The sequence below is a fragment of the Alligator mississippiensis genome, chromosome 1, assembly GCF_030867095.1.
Source record: "Alligator mississippiensis isolate rAllMis1 chromosome 1, rAllMis1, whole genome shotgun sequence".
NCBI lineage: Eukaryota > Metazoa > Chordata > Crocodylia > Alligatoridae > Alligator > Alligator mississippiensis.
The window spans coordinates 342,238,427-342,259,145 of NC_081824.1; the positions used below are offsets into that span (position 1 = coordinate 342,238,427).

Genomic DNA, 20,719 nt, shown 5'->3' on the forward strand with positions numbered 1-20,719 from the left:
AAATTAAGTCTTCTGGTCCACTACTTTAGGAACCTTTCTCTCTCCTCCTCTTAACACTTGCTAATCTATTCCTGCTTCACCCAGTTTACCCATCCATATTTTATGGTATCCTCTTCAAGCTATTTTTGCTTTGCATCTTTATTTATGTGTAGTCCTTTCTGCTGGGAGTAGTTTTTCCCCTTTTCTCCTGTACCACATAATGACTTTTTCCTTAGCACTTTCCTCCTGCACAGTCCTTCCAGTAGTAACACTTAAACTTGTAGAGCCACTCAATATATTGTCTGAACTACACTTGAAATTCCTTGTGGCACAGATTATATAACTTTTGTATAATGCACGTGAACATTGTTGACACACCACAAATGTAATTAGAAACTATTTCCCTTTCAGATTTCTTTAGCTGAATCAAATCCAGCAATTGGAAAAATCACTGCTGGTTTGTATGATGAAAATGCCATTGGTTCTGTCCATTTGGGGCTTTTTTTTGTTTCGTTTCGTTTTTTTACAATAAATAGAGTTAAAAATTCTCGGTATTCCTTGTAAGCAAAAGCCCTAATGTTGCAGGCAGCAATCCAAGATCTGAAAAACTGATAACAGTCTAGCCAGCTGATTACTTTTAATGCTTTTAGTAAACTAGTTGCATTCTGTTTGCTTGCAGTGTGGCACTAAGCAAATGCTAACGCTTGCATATTGTTTATAACTAGATTGTTCCCTTGTGTACTCATTTCCAAAGGACACAAATGATAAATGCAGATTTTCTTTTTACTGCTTATACCTGTACTTTGGAATCAATAGAGAGGAAAGCACATTGCCATATTACATTATTTGTGAATGTATTGCCACTTAGGTACTTGCATTCTGGAAGAAAGTACATAAATTCAGTACTTTAAATCTGTTGTTTCCTTAGCTGCTGCCAGGTAAATCTGACAAATAAATGTTGAGTTTCTGTTGTTTGTCCTGTCCAAACATGATGGAATAAAAATTACTTTAAAATCAGTTTTCGTTGATCTCTTACAATTTTTAATCAGATTTTCTTTTTACTAGTTTGTTGTTTCCTGTTTTCAAGTCTTAAATTCCTGAAGTGGATACTTGGACTTGTTTCTGTATTTTCCCAATAGTTACCTGAAAAAATGTCGTAAAATTTGAAATTGTACAAAGAAACTTCACTTTTTCAAGTCTTCATCTGTACTGAAAGATGCGTACAAGTCCTTTTTAATATCCTTATTCCAAGAATACTGCACTGAAAGCAAATTAGTTGCCAACTGAACACAACCACAGCACCTTTCAATGTGTACTGAATATCCACAAGTCAAAAAACTGAAATTGTTTTACCAGGCCATTCCCTTCTCTCGATAGGGTCTGTGACATGAACGGCCAATAGAACTTCTAGAGCAGTCTCAATCTCAGGTAACTAGTATGAGTTTGAGAAGCCATTTTTTTTAGGTTCCTGTTTTTGAGAAATTTCTGTCAAGACTTTTAATTTTCAAGGCTGTTAATATTGTTTTGCCTACAATTCAAATGAGGTCCTAACATTTAAAAAAATTAAATTCAATCCATAATTTTTATGTAAACTTTAATTTCTCACAATAGCACAGCTGTTCGAATGTTTGAATCTTTACATCAAGATAACTATTTTAAATTTGACTTAAATCTCTTTACTTTGCACCCAGACTGGATTATACTTTGAGAAGTTTCTTGTGTGTGACTTTGCCTCCTCATGATGGGGTTGTGGGGTGGGGTTGGTCTGGGGCAGTCTCTTTAACAGCATTAGCTATCATTATGATCATTTAAACAGGTAAATTTTTTTGGATAAATATCTTTGAGCATGATAGCGATATTATTAAAATATAGACAGAGTATTTTTGTTTCTCATTTTAGCATATTGAGTTTTTAAAAAACAGGCCTGTGTTGTTGAAACTAGTTTTTTAATAATAGGTGAAACACGTGTCTGCTGGTTCTATTTAAGAATTCACTGATACTGTTGGCAGAAGTAGGGGTGTGGTATTCTGATCCCTTCTTCCTCTCTCCAGCCAGAGAAAGGGAACTATGCATCAGTCTGTATAGTCAAGCTCATTTTCTTAACCCAGAAACCAGGCTCCTAAACCAGTGGTTCTCAATGTTTTTGGACTCAAGGATCCCTCAAGTAGACTCAAGACACCCCTTGAAAAATGGCAACTCTTAGTTTTCACTCTTTTTGCCTACAGAAAAATACTAGAGTTATTTTTCTCTTGCAAAGAACTTAGACCACAGCAGGTCAGAATATTTTTGATGCTATGGATTCCTCCTTGACATATCTGGGTTTTATTTTATGAATCTTTTTTGTACACCTAAGAGTGCTAATAACATTGTGTAGGGGTTAACATTGTGTGGCTCTCCACAACACCCTTGAAAGGCTTTCAGTGCACCCTGGTTGTTTTAGTCAAAGCATCCCAAAAGAATTTCACTGTTCCCATGGTCTTGTCTTACTTGGTATCTCCAATGCATCACTGCTCTCCTCCCAGCTGTTCCTGGTTCCCTTCAGGAGTGTCTCGTGTTTCACTGACTCACAGTTTCCATTGTTTATTCCCCTGCCAATGAGAAAGGAAGTTTTATATGCAGTTTCCTGTAAACATGTCAGGAAAGTAAGTTTAACACCTGCTACTGCAACCATCAATCTCAGGGGGTCTAAAGACTGTCCTAGTTGCATTCCAGTTTTGAATTCCTTCCACCTAGTAGATTCCCCTGGCATGTTCATTTGGATAAGGTTTTTGATGCTTGTTTTTAAATTTATTTCTTGTGCTGTTATTGGGTAACAGTTAACCATATTTCAAAAACTGTGCTTAATAACTTATGCACGCTACCAGGGATTTAGTCAAAGCAGTGCATAAGTATAAATTAACCATTGTGACCTGCTGTGACTCGATAACAGTACCACCAAATGTACTACGTTGATAGAGTTTCAGGGAAGTTGCCTGTATCTGCAGGCACACACAAAAGTATCTCAGTTGCTTTTACAGACTCGACCACTTCCAAATTCTTTACTCTTTTAGGAAATATCCTCCTAAAATGGACATTTACAAAGATCTTTTAAGTGTAGATGTGCAAGTCCTTTTTCTAGATGTTTAATGTGATTCAGCTTCCTAACTATGTAGTAGGTAGCTAAAATTGGCACAACCCCTCATGCAGAGATTAAGGCACACTTGAATATTCTGTTAAGAACTTGCGATAAATTTCATTCTACATAATGTTTCCCTGTAGATTGGATCCATGTGCCACTGCGTGGTATAAGGTGGTCTACTATAACTTCCATTAAAAAAAAAAAGTGTTGGTTCAGGGGACTGGAATATGAGAAAAAGAACCATCTCAAGATGTCCTCCTTGTACAGTCTACTTGCTGCTGCCTCTTGCATTCTGATTATGAAGGGAGGCTATGGTCAGTATAGTGCCTGCATAGAAATTGATTTTTCTCAGAAGATCTATTTCCTGCATATACTCTGAGTCATATCTATCTGCTTCAGTGACCACTTTCTAGCTCTTCTCCCTGCAAGTACTAGAGAGTTGAAGCTGAAGAAGAACCATATCATTTTTTCCCCCTTGTTGGTTAACAGGTCTGATGTCACAAGTTTCAGTTATAGAAGCTACACCAGTGGTATTCACACTTTTTGGCTGATGGGGGGGTGGAGGCGGCCTGCCTCCTATTCACCCATGCAGTGGAAGGGGGCTTGGGCCAGCCCCAGCCTGGCCCTGTGAGGGACAGGGGCCATGATCTGGCCCTGATCAAGCCCTGCGGGATGTAGAGGGCGTGGCCTGGTCCCAGCCTACCCAGGCAGAGGGAAGGAGGCATGGCCCAGCCCTATGGGAGGAAGGGGGTATGGCCTATCTCCAACCAGGCTGGCTGGAGGAAAGAGGGCATGGCTTAGCCCTACAGGAGAAAGGGAAAGCGTGTGGCCCAGCCATGGGGGGAGATGGTGAGGGAGAAGGGGGTGTGGTCCAGCCTGCAAGGAAGGGGTAGTGTTGCCTGGCACCACAGGGAGGAGGCAGCCTGGAAGCAAAGGAGTGCGGCCTTCTTCTAATATGGCTGTGGGGTGGGGGGGAGAGTCTTGTCCCAGCTCCAGCTTACCCTGCAGGACTTAGAATTTTGACAGCAGGAGGGGAAGGGGGGTGGCAGTACTTCCACTGCTCCCCCGCCACCAAATTTCCCAACCTGTAAGGAGCCCAGTGGGCTAGATTCGAAGGATCTGTGGGCTGCATTAGACTGGCAGGCCAGAGGTTGAGCACCCCTGATCTATATGAATTTTTACTTAAAAGATCTCAATCTACTTGTAGAGCAGCGCCAGGCCATACAGCCCCCTGCTCCCCTGAAGAGAAATTAAAAACTTGTTGAGCTGGCTTGCTATTCAAGATATTGTGAAAAAGAAGTATGGAACTTCAGTGTCATTTTTAGTTGCCTGTCTGAAACCCATAAACCCTACTGTTGTACTGTCAGTCCTTGACATGGCTTTTCCATGTAGGCAGAGGACTAAAGTCTAGGAATGTTGCAATTTGAAAAAGCCATGGAGGCCAGGTGGAGAGTCACAGATTAAATGGTTTTATGTACTTAACAGAAAAGTTAACTGTTGAGGGGAATGCTGGGATCTTGCAAGAACCCTCAAAATCAGGGGTGTCAAACTCTCCCAGCCTGCCAGCCTGGATGTGGACTATAGGGCTCCTTACTAGCTGCATCTGGACCTGGTGGCAGCAGGACCAGAGACAGAGTCAGCAGCACAACTGGTGGGCTGAGCAGCACAGTCAGCACAGCCCTTGCTTCCCATGCTGCCGGTTTCTGTGGTAGAGTTATCATACATCCAGGTTCTCCTGGACATGTCCTCTTTTTGGGTCCTCTGATCTCTGTTCGGATAGCTCTTTAAAACATAAAACATGTCCAGGATTTTGGTCTGCTCAGCATTAAAGTATTTCCAGGCACTTCCCAACTTGCCCTTGCAAGGAGCTGCTGGGGGAGAGGGAGGAGGAGGGCAATTGGAGGCAAGTGGCGCCACATGCATGTGCGCATGCACACACACATGACTGGCATGCAGCCAGGCAGGATGCTGGGAGCAGCCCCAGTAGCTGGATGCAGGTAAATCTATGGGGGAGCAGGGGTTGGAGGGCCAGGGCTTGGAGACTATACGGGGGGCTGTGGAGGGATGGGGCATGTGAGTCTATTGGGAGGCAGGGGAGAGGCAGAGGTATGTGGAGGGGATGTGGGGGTGAGTGCCTCCTGGCACTGGGGGAAGCTATCCGGGCACTGGAGCAAGCTGTCCAGGCACTGGGGCTGCAGCAGGGCAGGGTGGTGGGGGGGAGGCGCCTGCCCCTCCATCAGGGGAAGGGGGTGGGAGGGAATCCTTCAGGGGAGCAGGGAGGTGTGTAGCCAGGTGGGCAGCACTGGGGCCAGTGTCCTTGCTCGCATCGGCAGGAAAGTCAGAAGATGCTGCAAGCCTGGGGGGAGCAGGGGGCTGTGGATCAGGAGTGAGGGAAACTAGCAGGGCTGGGGGGGCAGGGGAGGCTGTGGCTTGAGAGTGTGGGGCACCAGGGGTGGCAGGGGAGTGTGGGTTGGGAATCGGGGGAACCAGCAGGGATGGGGGGGGCTACAAGTTGGGAGTGGGGGGCACCAGCATGACCCATGGGGGTGGGGTATTGTGCATTGGGGGTGAGGGGCACTGGAAGAGCTTGGGGTCTGTGGGTCGGGAATGAGGGGCAGCAGCAGGGCTGGCAGGTTGTGGCTTGGGAGTGAGGGGCAGCAATAGCATAGGCAGGGTCAAAGCCACCAGCATATCACTTCTTCCCCCCTCCCCCCCCCCCCAAATCATATCCCACCCCCCAACAGGTGTCCTGTTTTTTGAAACTGGAAATATGGTAACCCTAGTTGTGCCCAATGGGGACCTATAGCCTTGGATTCTGTGGCAGGTTCTGGCCCTGTTAGCCTCACCTCTAAATTCCCTGGCCCTCCAGGAATCCCATGGTTCATAGTTTTGACACCTTTGCTCTGAAGAAACATCTAAGCTCTGCTGTGCAGCAGCTTAAACTATACATATTAAAATACTTTCCTTGCCCAATGGCTTTATTAATAGCTTTTAATCCAGTGACTAAGATCGGCATGTGGTCACATTTTCTTTGAAAGGAAAATGTTTAAGATGTGTGCACGTGCTCTCCCACACCTACATAACTTTTTAATTGTCTTAGATTTAAAGTAATTCCTTCAGTCATGAACCTCCTTCTGGGTGAACTTCACCATAAATCTGATGTCATTGTAATTAAAATATGCTAGCTCTAGTAGAAGAACATTGATATCTATCTTTGGTGGTGGGGTGGGGGGAGGAATGGGCAGGGAGGGGGGGAATGGGCAAAGACGTACAAGATCTACATATTTCATTTAACAGAAATTAGAGATGGGAGCACCAGTTTTGATCCTGTAGTGTATTCCTTTCACCAGGACAGAAGTTGGTCCCTGTGGTGTGTTTGTCTGTGCTGTGTTCAGTCTGGTTCTAAACATTATATATGAAATGTCACTTAGTTTCTGTGGCACTGTCACACAATTCACTAATAAGTATCTTCCTGTTACTGCTTTAATGTCATTGTTTTTGTTAGATCCTGAAATAATGCATTGATTTAACCCTCCAAATACTAGTTGATAGTCATATATCTCTTTTCACTTATTCTAATTTAGTAATTGTATTTATATTTCTTTTCTCATAAATTTGTCTCGAGGGCCATAGTCACTTGTCACTCTTGTGTGATTTCTCTCCAGGAGAGATTTCTGGCTCTAATGTGTTCAGAATTATGGAGTACTTAAGACAGTGGTTCTTAACTGGGATGCCACAAGAACTGCCAAGGGTGACACCACAGGTTGAAACTGCCTCACAGCCGTGGTTTTTAGGAAGCATGCAGGGCCCAGCTGAAAAGAAACTGGAGCAGTGTCTGTTACGTTATACAGGCCGACACACCACTACTGCTTTAGCTGCTGCTTGCTTCTCAGCGTACACCAAACCTGAAAGAACTAAAGCAGAAGCAGTGTGCTTGCCTGTATAATGCAATGCAGTCAGCCTCTGCTGAGCCAGCTTCTTCTCATTTGGGCTTCACATGCCTCCTCACAACGTGGCATGGGCATGTGGACCAATTTCACCCTGTGGCAGCAGCAGCCTGGAGATGGATGCTGCTGCTACCAGGTAGAACTGCACTGCACTCTCCATTTTTAGGAGATATGCTAGAGCCAAAACGGGGAGACCTGCTGCAGAAACAATGCGTATGCCTACAATAATGTATTGCAGGGAGTGCGCCTTCTGCTCTAGCTGCTGGTCAGTTCTGCTCCAGTGTGTCTCCTGTGTGCCTCCTGAAAACAAATGCCTGTGGGACAGTTCCATTTGCCCCTTGTGTGTCTGTTTCCAGGAGACACCATGCAAGGTTGGATCAGGAAGGGCTGAAGCATGAGCACACACTTGCCACAGCTGCTTCCACACCAGCCCTGCAGGAGGTATGCAGTGTAGATTTACCTGGCTGCAGTGGCAGTAGCAGTTGGGTGAGTATGGTATAATTATAAGGATCCTAATGACTAATCAATAATTAACAATGCAGTTATGTTTTATATTACGATGTTCATAATATTTCATTAGTTTTTAAAATGGGGTGCTGGAAAATTTTGAAAAGTTGTGTTTTAAGAAAGTGCCTTAAGTCTTAAAAAGGTTGGCAACCACTGACTTAGTGTCATGTAACTGGTACTAAGAGAGGCTTGAACTTTCTGATTTATGATAAGATCTTTCTACATCTTATGTGATCAAGGCAATGAATTTGGAGTTAGGTAGCTTGGATTTTGTTTGCTCTACTACTGTCTTGCAAAACCACATAATTTCTGTATTTCAGATCAGGTTTTACATGTGGATTGTTTTATTGTTATACCAGCAAAGCTTCTCCTGTCCCTTCAGTACCCTCCCATCCCCTCTGCCTACCTGCCCATCTGCAATATAAACTACACTGGGAGATTTGTGTTATCATTGGTATAAGCTCAGTGTTTGAAGAGCATATCTGTGTTGATTGCAAAATGGTCATAGATAGTATCTGTCTGAATGATGTTTTCTGAATTTAAATCAATAGAAGTTGAATTTTTTTGAAATATAGCTTCATTTCTCATCCATGTGTTTAATTTCTCTAAATGCCCCTGTATTTTGCTGTTCATATTAGTAATTACAATATCTCTTAATTAGTGTATTCTGCAAGTACGTTTGTCACATCCTCAGATCATTCATGTAGTTTGATCTATTTTTTTATCAGTAATTGAGGTAACTAGCCATTTAAATTTTTCTCTGTCCCTCAGCCTGTTTTCAGTGCAGGTTATATTGCTTATATCTAAGAAACTTTAACTTTTCAAAAGAAATATGGCCTTAAAACACGTAACACGTAGATTCATAGATTGTAAGGCCGGAAGGGACCTTGGAAGATCATGGGGTCCAGCCCCTTGCACCAAGCAGGAAAGATAACTCGGGGTCAGGTGACCCCAGCAACGTGACTGTTTAGTCTCCTCTGGAAGAATTCCAGGGTTGGTGATTGCACCTCCTCTGGAGGGAGCTTATTCCACAGTCTGGACACCCTGACTGTGAAGAAGTTTTTCCTAATGTTGAGCCTGAATCAGTCTTCCAGGAGTTTGTGGCCATTACTCCTAGTTTTTCCCTTGGGTGCCCTGGTGAACAGTTGCTCACCAAGCCCTTGATGTACTTCCCTAGTGTAGCGTTAAGCTGCTACCGGGCCCCCTCTCAGCCATCTTTTCTTCAGGCTGAAGAGTCCCAGATGCCTTAGCCTTTCTTCGTATGGCTTGCCATGTAAGACTCTGATCATACAGGTGGCTCTTCTTTGGACTTTCTCAAGCTTGTCCATGTCCTTGTTAAAGCGTGGTGCCCAGAACTGGATGCAGTACTCCAGCTGCAGTCTCACCAGTGCTGAGTAGAGCAGAAGAATCACCTCCTTGGTTTTTCTGGAGATGCATCAATTGATGCACGCCAGAGTAGTATTTGCCCTACTAGCTACAGCATCACACTGCCAGCTCATATTCATGCTGTGGTTCATTATTACCCCCGGGTCCCTTTCATTTGTGGTGCTAGTCAGTTTGGTGACACCAAGCCTGTAGGTGTTGGGGGTTGCTCCATCCCAAGGTGGAGCGCTTTAAATTTCTCGATGTTGAACTTCATCAGATTCTGATCTGCCCAACTTGCTAGCCTGTCTAGGTCCGCCTGTATCAGTAGCCTGTGACTACACTTCCCCATAACTTGGTGTCGTCTGCGAACTCGGCCGGTGAGCTCTTCACCCCCACATCCAAATCATTAATAAAGATGTTGAAAAGTACCGGACCAAGCAGTGACCCCTGCGGGACACCGCTTCCCACTTCTTGCCAGGATGACACATTCTGTGCACTGTGACTCTCTGGGTCCTATCCTGCAGCCAGTTTCTCACCCACCTGTCTTGGAGTTAAGCCCACAGTCCTCCAATTTTCTCACGAGGACACCATGGAATACTAGATCAAAGGCCTTTTGGAAGTCAAGGTATACAATGTCAGCCTGCTCTCTCATGTTGTTAGTATGCTTTCCGCACTAGTGCCAGTGTACTGTAGCCAACTAACTGAATGATGGTCAAAGGAAACTTTTTATTATTATTATCCTATTATTTCCATACACTTAAGCAGCTGATAGAGCAGGGGCATGCAAAATACGGCCCACGGGCTGGATCTGGCCTGCCAGGCACTTTCATCAGGGCTGCTGTGCCCACAAACAAATTGTGCCCTGCCCAGCCCTTCCACCCATGAAGTTGGGAGCGAGACGCCCATGTGTACACCCCCACCAAACATACCCTGTTGTGCCTTGCTCCCACCCTCATGGTGGAAGGGCCTGGGCTGGCCATCACACAGCTTCCAGGTGGGGCTGCAGCAGCCCCCAGGGATCTGCTTCACTTCCCCAGTCTCCTGATGGCTCTGGTCATCAGGTAGGGAAGTGGCAGAGGTGCAGCTCCAACTGGGCAGAAGCACAGAGCTGAGGCTGGTGGCAGTGCAGAGCCCACGCCCAGGGGGGTAGTGGCAGCACAGAGCTCAGGGGGGGCAGTATGTTGGTGTGAAGGAGGGTGGAGCATGTGGGGGACTCCATCCACACCCCCCCCCCATGGTGCACAGCCCTGGCAGGCAATGGCAGCATCAGTAGGTGGGGCGCTCAAGGTGCAGGTGCCCAGTGGGGTGTAGCTCCAGCCAGCGCTGCGCGTCACAGCGAGAGGCAGAGCCTCCACCAGGCCGTCTGTATCGCCAGAGCTCCCTGCCACTGGCGTGAAGCCCCTGCACTTGCCGGGCATGGGAGGGAAGCCCCAGGCACTGAAGCCAGCTGCTTTCCCTGCTGGGGCTGTGCAGCAAGGGAGGGGGAAGCCTTCTGTGGTGGGAGGGTGGTGGGGAGGCAAGGAAGTCAGCCAGCTCCAGCACCTGGGGCTTGCTTCCTGCGCCCAGCAAATGCAGACGCTGTGCATAAGTCTCAGGGGAGCACCAGTGATGCAGACAGCCTGGTAGAGGCTGCACCTCTTGCTACGATGTGCAGTGCTGGCTGGAGCCGTGCCCCACCGGGCACCTGTACCCTGAGTGCTCCGCCTGCTGCTGCTGCACCATGGGGAGTGTGGGGGGAGGTCCCCACCCTTCCTTACACCCCACACATTGCACCCTGTCCCCACAACCCCCACATATACACAATCCCCCAACATACCCTATGCCCCCCACACCCCACCACACACACCTGCACACATACATACACACAAACTATAACGTACAAGACTAAAAATTTATTTTTGAGTTATGCAGTCACCTCTGTGTACAGTACGCAAACACAGATCATGACAAAAATATTTTTCATAGTAAAATTAAAATATGTTATAGTAGGTGTTTGACTTCTAGTGTATGATTTGGTTTATTTCTGGTTCTAAGATGGCAACCCCCTCCCCCCAGAAATACGTCTGGGTGGGGACAAGGGGAGGGTCTTCTGGTGGCAAACGTCAGGGGTTAGGGGTCGGACTTCTGGTCAAAGATGGCAATAAGGGGGTGGGGCTACTGTCAAGGAGCAGGCCTACCTTTGCGGCCCTTGACAGCTTGCCAAAACTTGGTAAGTGACCCTTCAGCCTCAATAATTGCCCACCCCTGTGATAGAGGCTACTTGCCAGGATACCAGTCTAGCTGGCCTATTGATCTATTATTTATGACCTCTTCTCCACATTTCAGGAGGGTTTTTTTAATCCCCAGCTTGTTCAATTGTAATACGCACCTTTCTAAAATGACCTTACTTGTTATCACATGTATTCAAATTAAATAATCATAGATGCAGGTCATTCTTTCTCAGGATCTAATCCAACTTGAATCAGTTGAGGAAAAAATAAGATTAACTACTGTCCTGTAAACCAGAAATATTCAGTAGTTAATCCTTTGGTTGAAGGTACCATTTGTATTGAAAATGTGTTTTCAGTGAAGCTTGTAGGAATTCTTGACATGTTGAGTAGTCTTTGATTTTTTCAGAAGTGGCTTTCATATTGTGTTGTAATGAGATAAATGTAGTAAACTCTTCCAAGTCATCCAGTATTTTAAATATTCTAAAATTTGCCATGTAATCTACTAATATTGCTTTTTCCCCTTTTATTGAATAGAGGCAAGCCATCTTTTAAAAATGTTATTTGCATTGTGTTTAAAACTTAAATTCCCGAGGTAGTAGTTAAAATGGTAAAAAGAAGTGTTACTGACAGTAGGCTGTGACTCTGGATGCCTAATAAAATGCACAAAGGGAAAATGAGGATATGAAGAAGCTTCTTGATGAAAAGAAATTAATTTAGAGATGCACCTTAGAGACTGACTGGTCCAGAGAGGCTTGCGCTTTTGTAGGCAACGACTGGCTTTGTCAGATGATAAGAACAAACTGCCAGGAAGAAACGTTCCTTTTCTTTGAACTGTCACCCTGCCTTCTGCCATTTAGTAAATGGTGAATGATGCTTTTTTCTTTGCTAGAATTACTCGTTTGTGCCAAAAAGAAATGCAAAACTCTAGAACTCTTGCTTCAGAGATGATACCTTTTATTAGACCAACTAAGAAATCACAAAAAAAAATCTTTTTCTGCAAGCTTTCTGTGAGCGCACACACCCTTCTTCAGACTCAGAGAAAATTAAAGATGGTAAAAAATCACCATAGGTAGAAAATAAACTTTAGTTTTGCACAGAGGAAGCTAAAGGTGGAAGTCGGCTCCTCTGGGTCCATGAGCATGTCTTTGTGAGTTGCTCTCTGATGTGCAGACAAGGCAGGATTCCTTCCCTTGTTTGTGGCAAGGTCCATTTGGATGGAAATTGCTGTTCAGTTAAATTTTCAAACAGCGTTTTAAATTTTTGATTAAACTATTTTTAAATATATTGGTTATGTAAATGATAGTTATAAAGGAAAAAAATGCTCTGCATTTAAACCAGTCACTTAGAAAACGAAGTTTAGTCATTTCAACTGATTTGGTTCTGATCACCATGCCCTTCAAATCTTGCATCTCTCTGGTTCGCCCACCTCATTTTTATTCGTGGGTAGGAAACTTTGTTTTGCTCTTCCAGATTTTTCAGCTCCCAACTGGTTTCTCAACTTTGAAATGGTTGAATAAACTAAAATGGAGAAAATACCTTCTTTATTTATAGAAAAAGCTGTGGCAATCAAGATCTTGTTTTTTGCTTCAGCAAACTGATTTTAGGCCTTAGTGACTTACCCAAACTCAGTTGCTTGAATTTTTTCTTTGGCAGTAAAACATGTACTACTAAAAAAAAATCATATTATTTCATTAACTGAATCTTAACATAGATTATCATCATTTCAAATGTAAATATGTTTATTTTTTCAACTTAAGGTTTATTTTATTTAATAATCCTTTTGCTTTTTTTTCCTACCTGATTCTAAAATCTCTGATCTATGTAAGTATGTATAACTTTCAAAATACTGAAGTGCAGTGAATGTGGTAATGCCTGCCTGAGTTTGTAGAAGGTTTGAAAAGAAATACATATGGCATGCAGTTTATTCAGTTCAACTCTTGAGATATTAATGCAGATACCCAAGGCCTCTCTTAAATATGAACACTGTTAACTATTTCATTGTTGAACAAAGTATGTAAGAAAGGAGAGAAGTGATCAGATTATCTGTACAATCTACCGTGTGGCTTTGTCAGACCTGGCCTCTAGTTTAGATGTAGCAGTGCACATGGATAGCACGTAAGCTTTTTCAAAATTAAGTTGTGCTGATGTAAAACTCATCTGCTAGTGTTTTGCCCCATTGTGGTTGTACTAGAGCAAATTGCATTAGTGGCTGAGATCCCACTGTTGGCAATAAATAGATGGTATGAAGAAGAGGACTACCACCCTAGCCCCCAAGTCTTGCCTGTGGGGACAACATGCTCAAGTGAAGAAAAAGGACACTGAGGCATTTTGGAGCTGTTCCATAGTTGTCCCTAGCAGTTGCTTATAAGCATGCTGGACAAAAGTCTGAGAGCAATCTCAGGACACCCCACAGTGGCCTCACCAGTATGCTTTTGTGTGTTCAACATGTGAATAGGAATAGAAAGACATGGCATGCTTGGGAACAGCCAAGCCAAACCAGGCCACTACTACTGCAGGGTACGTATGCTCTTTGAGCTCGTGTTAGCAGAAACAGTGTTGTGGGGCCAGGTGACTCCCCCCCCCCCTCCCCCAATCCTCCCTCCCCCCAGAGGCTGCCAACTCCCCCCTTCACCACAAGGCTTTCTATAGCAATTATTACTGCTTCATTTATATCTGTTCACTAATCAGGATTTTCTTCTTGACGCCTGAGGTTTAGAAACACAGATTGTTGGGAATGAGTAAAAGCTTAGATTCTGATAGAAGACTGAGAGCTTTGGCTGTAGGCATATGCAGTACAATTATCTTAATTTTGATTGTGCTGTAATCTGGCCCTACCCAAGGGTGTATCCAGCTGTCAGTGAGGGTGAGCCTAGAAGAGCAGACATCCTATTCTGAACATCTGAACAATCTACTGCAAGTTGCCTCATGTTGAGCATCTCAGGTAGACAGTTTGGAAATTCCACTACTACTTGTTCCCATGTGAGCCACGATAGAGGTGGGTGTGGATATGTTTTAAACTGCGGGAACTACTCCAAGCTGAGAGTCCAGTTACTTATTCTTGAAAATATTATAATGTTTCTGTACTTGACGATGGGAATTGGATTTGGCACAAACTGCTGTTTGTCTTAATTATGAATGGCAATGAGATTTTAAGTTGGACCTAATCAAATGCCTTTTGGAATTCTATATGGCTGAGTATTGTAAAATTGTTACTTATTGTCCCAGCTGAATTTCCTCCCTTCAGTAACTGGAAAGAATTCTTGGTATTGTGTTGCTAGAAAGAATCAGTAGGTATTGTGCTATAGTTTCACTCATTCCTTTTTTTGAAACATGTTTTCAGAGAACTTTTCTATAGAAAGGACCAACATGTCCTGCAGGTATTGAATTTTTTCTGAAATGAGACAAATTTTCCAAACTTTCGTATGTGAAAGGGAAAAAAAGATTTCCTGTAGAGTACTTGAAATAATTGCCCTTTTAAATCCTTTTAGAAGGAGGTAACCCTAGCTAGTCCTCACAGTTATATTTTTCAGAATTGAAATGCATGAGTTTGTTGTTCTCTTTCGAGTTAAACTGCTCTGAAATTTAAAATTGTGAAATTGGAGCAGAGCCTGTAAATAAAGAGGAATATGATATGGGCCCGCAATGAGTTTTATACTTCATTGTCAGAGTATGTGCATTGAAGTGTTGTGAAAAGGTTGACCCACCTCGTACTGCATGGGTTAGAATAAAATTTAGAGGTATGATAATGAAGATTCTTTAGGTATGTCTGCAGATATGTCGTCTTTGAGTGTGACTGTACTGCAGATAGGCACACTTACTCTAGCTGTGTTTTGGCTATCACAGGTATCAGTAGAAGTGAAGATGCAGTAGCACAGTCAGAATATGTATCTGGAATCCTCAGGGCATTTGTACTCTGGTTATGAATGTATCCTAATCTGAAATCTCTAAACTCACTGTTAATTTGCATAAAACCTTTAATTTATGGCCAGCTGTAAATTGATCGATTTCAATGCATTTTTGACATGCACATAAGTGCACTGCATCTTTATTACATAGATACAGATATAGTGCACGTAATAGCAACAAGTATGATATGTCCTTCTTCTCATTATTTTACCTGTCTTGAGACAGGATTCCACATTTCTGCCTCTCTTAAACTGGGCCCTCGGCTATATTGCACTGTATTTCAGCCATGCTTCCCCAGCAAATCTGACTGCAGTTCTTTCCTTTAGGAGATTGTAGCCAATGGTAGAAGATGGCAAAACAGCTGCCTTAAAAGAAAAAGTACTTGGGTTTAATGGTAAGAACCAAGTGTTGAGAGAGAAGATTTTAAAATTCACTCTTGATGTGTCTGCATTCTCTAAAGGCTTATTATTCCTGAACGGTTACCAAGACTGATCTAAATTTTCAGATATCCTAGCAGATGTCTTTCCCAGTAAGACTCTCACAAACAGCCCTCCTGCACATAGAGAGTCTTCTTAAACCTGGTGTGCATCTTTTGGGGTCCTGGGTATGACCATAAACTGCATCTGACTGGAGGGCCTGGTGGCAATGTGACAGGGCTACATATAGTGGGGTAGTTCCTATAAAAATACCACAGTGTTGCAACCTGCAAAGTAAGATGAGTATAGGGTGCCTCAGAATCCTAGCCCACACTGTCCTTGGTTGGAAAAAAGCTAAGAGTCATAACCCTGACAGAAACGCATCCTTGCTGAGGCATTAGGTAGTCAGCAGTGGTTTTTACCTGATGCTTTCTGGCTAACGCTAGAACCATTGAGGCACTGAACATCTAGGCTCAGTCTAACCTTTGGATTCTGTCTCTGGTGTAAAGAGGGGTTGGTGGTCTTGGGCAGCCTCCACTCCTCCATACTTCTGCCTAGGTGTACATGTCGAAGGTGTTGGTGACTAGACCTCCAAGGGATCAACAGTTGCCTACTACATGTCTTTTGATTCTCTAGTTCCGAGGCCTTTTTTCCTGTCCTGGCATTGTCTCTCAAGAACTCAAGGATTTGCTGAATAATGGTTTCTCCTGAGCCATTACTTTTTCCTTCCTGGTTTTTTTTTCCTTCTTAATTGATTACTCATATGGTAAACAACTTGGGTCAAAATACAGTGTTAGAGAGCAGTTCCTCTCAGGTCATTTTTACTTCGTTCTAAATTATTTGGTTACTGGAACTTGCTTGTTTTGCTCCTCCTCTTTGTAGCCCAGACACTGTAGCTTGTCTAAGACTCTCTAAGAGACCTCCAGTGTATGCATAAAGGATTCAGTCACATTTTGTCACGACATGAGTGGACATTCCTGTGTTGCCATTAAAAAAAATCTTTCTTCTCTAAATTTTATCTTTGAAACGTATTTTTTTTGGTTTAGTTATAATGTTAATTTCCCAGTATGTACATTTCTAACATCTGTAGTCTTAATATAATCTACTGCCAGATCAGTTTTCTTTAACCCATCTAGTGAGTCTTGTTAATAAATATATGTACTCAAGTACTCTTAAAAAAAATACTTTGAGCATCTGGTAAAGTTATCTTATTGCATTTGGACAAGTTTCTCAAGTACTTCCTTCCAGTATTAGTACATATATAGGTATCCAGCATTCTTTTGCTAGGAAAGCCTGCCACGAGAGAGACATAGAAGTAGGGAGCAAAAATGTACATGTTGCTACATTTATTTCTGTAACAGTATTGTTTTTTTCCTCCAGTGTATCCCTGTATCGGGGGAATTGCAGACCTATACGGTTTGAGCCACCAATGCTGGACTTCCATGAACAGTAAGTTGGGAATCTCCTTGCCTTCATTTTTATATCCATCTTCTAAACTAGCTTATAGCACTTACACTTTAGTTCTGCTGTCAGGTATGTAAGTTGTCTTTAACTTCAGTTAACCTAACTGTAACATCTACTTATTTACATTGACTTACCACCATGGAGTCTCTATCATCTTTGCCTCTTGCTCTTTGAGATAGATGAAAATAATTTTTTGTCCCAGTTTTGGCTAAGGAGGAGAATATTTTAAGCCCAAAGTCTGCAGTTTTTAGCATTTCAATGATTTCTAGATATTAATTCCTGGTCATGATTAGAAAACTAACCCAAGTTTTTAAACGGTAAAATAAGTACTTATGTGTCGTAGGATATGCCATTTAATTGCATCTCCACTATACTAATACTTAAAATTGATGGTTGAGTATAGCGCTTATATACAAGAACTCTTAAATGAAAGCATGAATTTAAAGGCTCACTTAAAACTTATCTTCTAAATGAAATTGCTTACATAGGCTTAATGATTTCATGGGAAGCGATTTTGGGGGGAAGTGTTTGGGGTCTTCTTTTCAAGTAAGTATGGTAGTTTTATTCTAATGACCAGCTTTGTTCCTGTACTTTGTTTTTAAAGGATTTGTATATATTATGTATGGCTTTGAAAAATTAAGCTACCTTTTTGTTATGTACTCTTCCAGAAATGTTTTACTTTCTCTATTCTACTTGCAAACGTGTCCCAAAGCAATACTCTAAATGTTTGTTAGAGTTACAAAAGGTGCTGTCGGTTATACTTGAGCTGTTTTTAGATTAAGCAACCCTGCTACGAAAAATTGAAATGTTAGATGATGCAGATCCAGAATTCTGCAAGTGGGTGTAAGTCTACAGTTCTCAAAGGATGCACTGTTATGGAGTAGATGCCAAATGAGTTGGTTTTTTTAAGTGCATGCCTAAATTTTTCAGTTAAATGGTAGTATAACAACTTTTGTTCATTAAAAATTCCAGATAAAACATTTAAACATATACGGACACGTGCATGTATGCAAACATGCACATCTTTTTACGTTTTGTAGACATGTCTGTATGCTTAAGTGTGTATTGTATAAAAAATTATGGCAAAGCATTTAAACTAGAATCTCACACACACACACACACGAGAAGTATAGTATAATCATTTAAAAAAAGTTTTACCTCTGATGACTAGTTGAAATGCCTTGCCACAATTCTTTTGCCTAAAATCATGTTCAACCTGGTCCTGTGGACCAGGTGAGTAGAATGGGGCCAGTCCCGCAGGTCTGATCAGATCCCTGCAGCAGGATCAGGTCCTGCACTGCTCCCACCTGCCGGGATTAAGCCATCTATGCCAGGATCAGTAACTACACTAGCAAGCGATCTAGCGCACAGGGCCACAGCCTGCAGGGCTTCCCACAAGCCCAGGGGAAGCCCCGTGGGCCAGATGACAGTGCCATAGGCAGGTTCTGGCTGAGTAACCTTGGTCTAAAATGATGTCAACATAGAATGCATTCAAACTTTAATAATATATTAGGGATAACTGGGGAAAAACTGTGAGAACTTTTTTATACATGTTTAAAAATAGAAAGCTTGCTTGGCTTTGAAAATACAGGCTGACCTCTTCAAAACTAGTGTCTGAAAATTCCTAAACACATGTATGGGCACAAATATAAGTGGTCTGTTCCTAAGCTGGTAAATGTCTGCAATGCGTCTTCATTGAGAGCTTGGGTCACTTTTATTTGATTGCCTAAATACACCGTATTTTTTTCCATACTACACACCCCAAATTGAGATATGCAAAGGCAGTGTGGAGAGAAAAAGATTTTTCCAGTGGGATGCAGGGGATCCTAATTGCAGTAGCTGTGGCTATGAGAGGGTTAACATTAGTTTTGATCACGAAGAATGAACACCCCCTTCTTCCCTGAGACTAGCAGAGGAAGAAGTGTAGCAGCCATCTTTCAGTAGTGTCCCCATGCTTGCTTCTATTTCAGTGAAGAAAAATCAGCTTCCCCACTGAAGACACTTACCGCAGTTGAGCATGGGGGCTCAGGGACTGGCTTTGGGTCAAAGGTGTGCATGTTATGCATGTAAATACAGTATATTCAGACTTGGAGTTTTGCAGCATTTGTTAAAAATAATTTAATAGATTAAAAATGGGTAATTCGTCGGATTTTCCCAGATCAGTAAATGTTTAAAGCAAAGCACAAAGTGTTAAACATGTGTGTTGCAGTGATTAGTGGTATTCAGAAGAATAACATATACATGCTAATGGCTTGGTGTCTAGTTGACAGTTGGTATCAAGTGGAGTGCCCCCAGGGGTTGGTTCTGAGGTCTGTTTGTTCAATATCTTCATTAGCAGTCTGGAAGATGGGATGGTTTGCGCCCTCAGCAAGTTCATGAATGACACCAAGCTGGGAGGAGTAGTAGAGGGTAGGGATATGATTCAGAGTGACTTAGACAAATTGGAGGATTGGGCTAAAAGAAGTTTCATGAGGTTCATCAAGGACAATTGCAAAATCCTGCACTTAAGATGAAAGAATCCCATGCACCACTAAAAGTAGCCTATTGAAGCAGGGGTGAGCAAGATCTGGGCCACAGGGCTACCCACAGGTAGGGAAATTTGGCAGCAGGGGATTGGTGGCAGCATTAGTTGCCACATGTCCCAGAGGCACAGCATTTAATTCTGCTACTGCTCATTCTGCTGCCAAATGTTCAGACCCATGGGTTAGCTGTGCATGTCAGGTCAGGCCTGCAGGGTTTGGATGAGTTGAGCACCACTGTATTAAAAAGTATATGTACTAATTTCATAAACTCTCACTTTCTTTCCATAGCAAGGTGCTTGATTACTAAATACTAGTGGAGTATGGGCCATAAGATTCCAAATTTCTTTCTTTGAAAGAAATAATGGCTGTTGCCATAATATTGTTAAAACTTACCATACTTTTTCATGTACTACGTGTCCCAAATAAGACATGCCCCTATTTTTTGGAAAGGCAGAATGAAGGAGAAAATATTTTTTTGTAGAGTCATGACTGCAAGTCAGCATGGGCAGCCTAATCTTCAACCCAGACACCCTCCCTTTCCTGGTCAGGCAAAAGCTTGAGTTTTAACGCTTTCACAGCTGAATTGTCAGCAGCTCTTGTATGGTCAGCCACAAACTGACCTGTAGGTCTTGCTAAAGACTGGTTTCCATGGGCAGTTTTAGGACTTGGAAAAAAGCTAAAAACAGTCTGTAGGCTATCAAATAGAAGAGAGATCAGAAGTAGCTAAATTACTAATTCTCCCACAAAACCTGCTGAAGTAGCTTGGTTATTGGTTAATGACCATTTACACTGGTTGAGTGAAGAGGAACTGACAATAATCAAGCAGATTGTAATGAACCATGAATTCAGTAGATTCTATAACTGCTGCCCGAATAGAAATGCCACTGTTGCTATTGTAAGCAGAAAATCAGCTTCCCTGCTTAAGACCTTCCAGTTTTGGAAGAATAATGTTTTGGGGGAAGGTACATGTGGTATGTGAGTAAATATACTCTGTTAGTTGGAACACTTGAAAATCAAATGCTTATTTGAGGGTGAATGTTTTCATAAAGAAAAACAAAATTGAAAATATCTGATCTGTCTTCAAAGTGATAGAGTGGTATTATGTGTTTATCTCAGTAACCTGTATGCTAGTATATACAAATATCTACTTTTCATTTGAAAATAACCCAAGTATTTTCTGTTTACAGTAGATATTCTGGATCTTTTTAAAATTTTAGAAAACTTACAGGTGATAAGTTTCTAGAAGGGAAAAAGAAAGGGGAGTTCTTGTTGTCCAATTAGTGTG

The 20,719-nt window shown here is 42.5% G+C and overlaps 1 protein-coding gene across 3 annotated transcripts in view; it reads left to right on the plus strand.

The window, feature by feature from the left end:
• TMEM131 (transmembrane protein 131) overlaps positions 1-20,719 on the plus strand; it is a 160,542-nt gene that overhangs the window by 60,633 nt on the left and 79,190 nt on the right. For all 3 annotated transcript variants that reach the window (XM_059720971.1, XM_059720972.1, XM_059720973.1), the window contains exon 4: positions 16,829-16,897. In XM_059720971.1, coding sequence (XP_059576954.1) covers positions 16,829-16,897 — 69 coding nt within the window. The remainder of the gene's footprint in view (positions 1-16,828; positions 16,898-20,719) is intronic.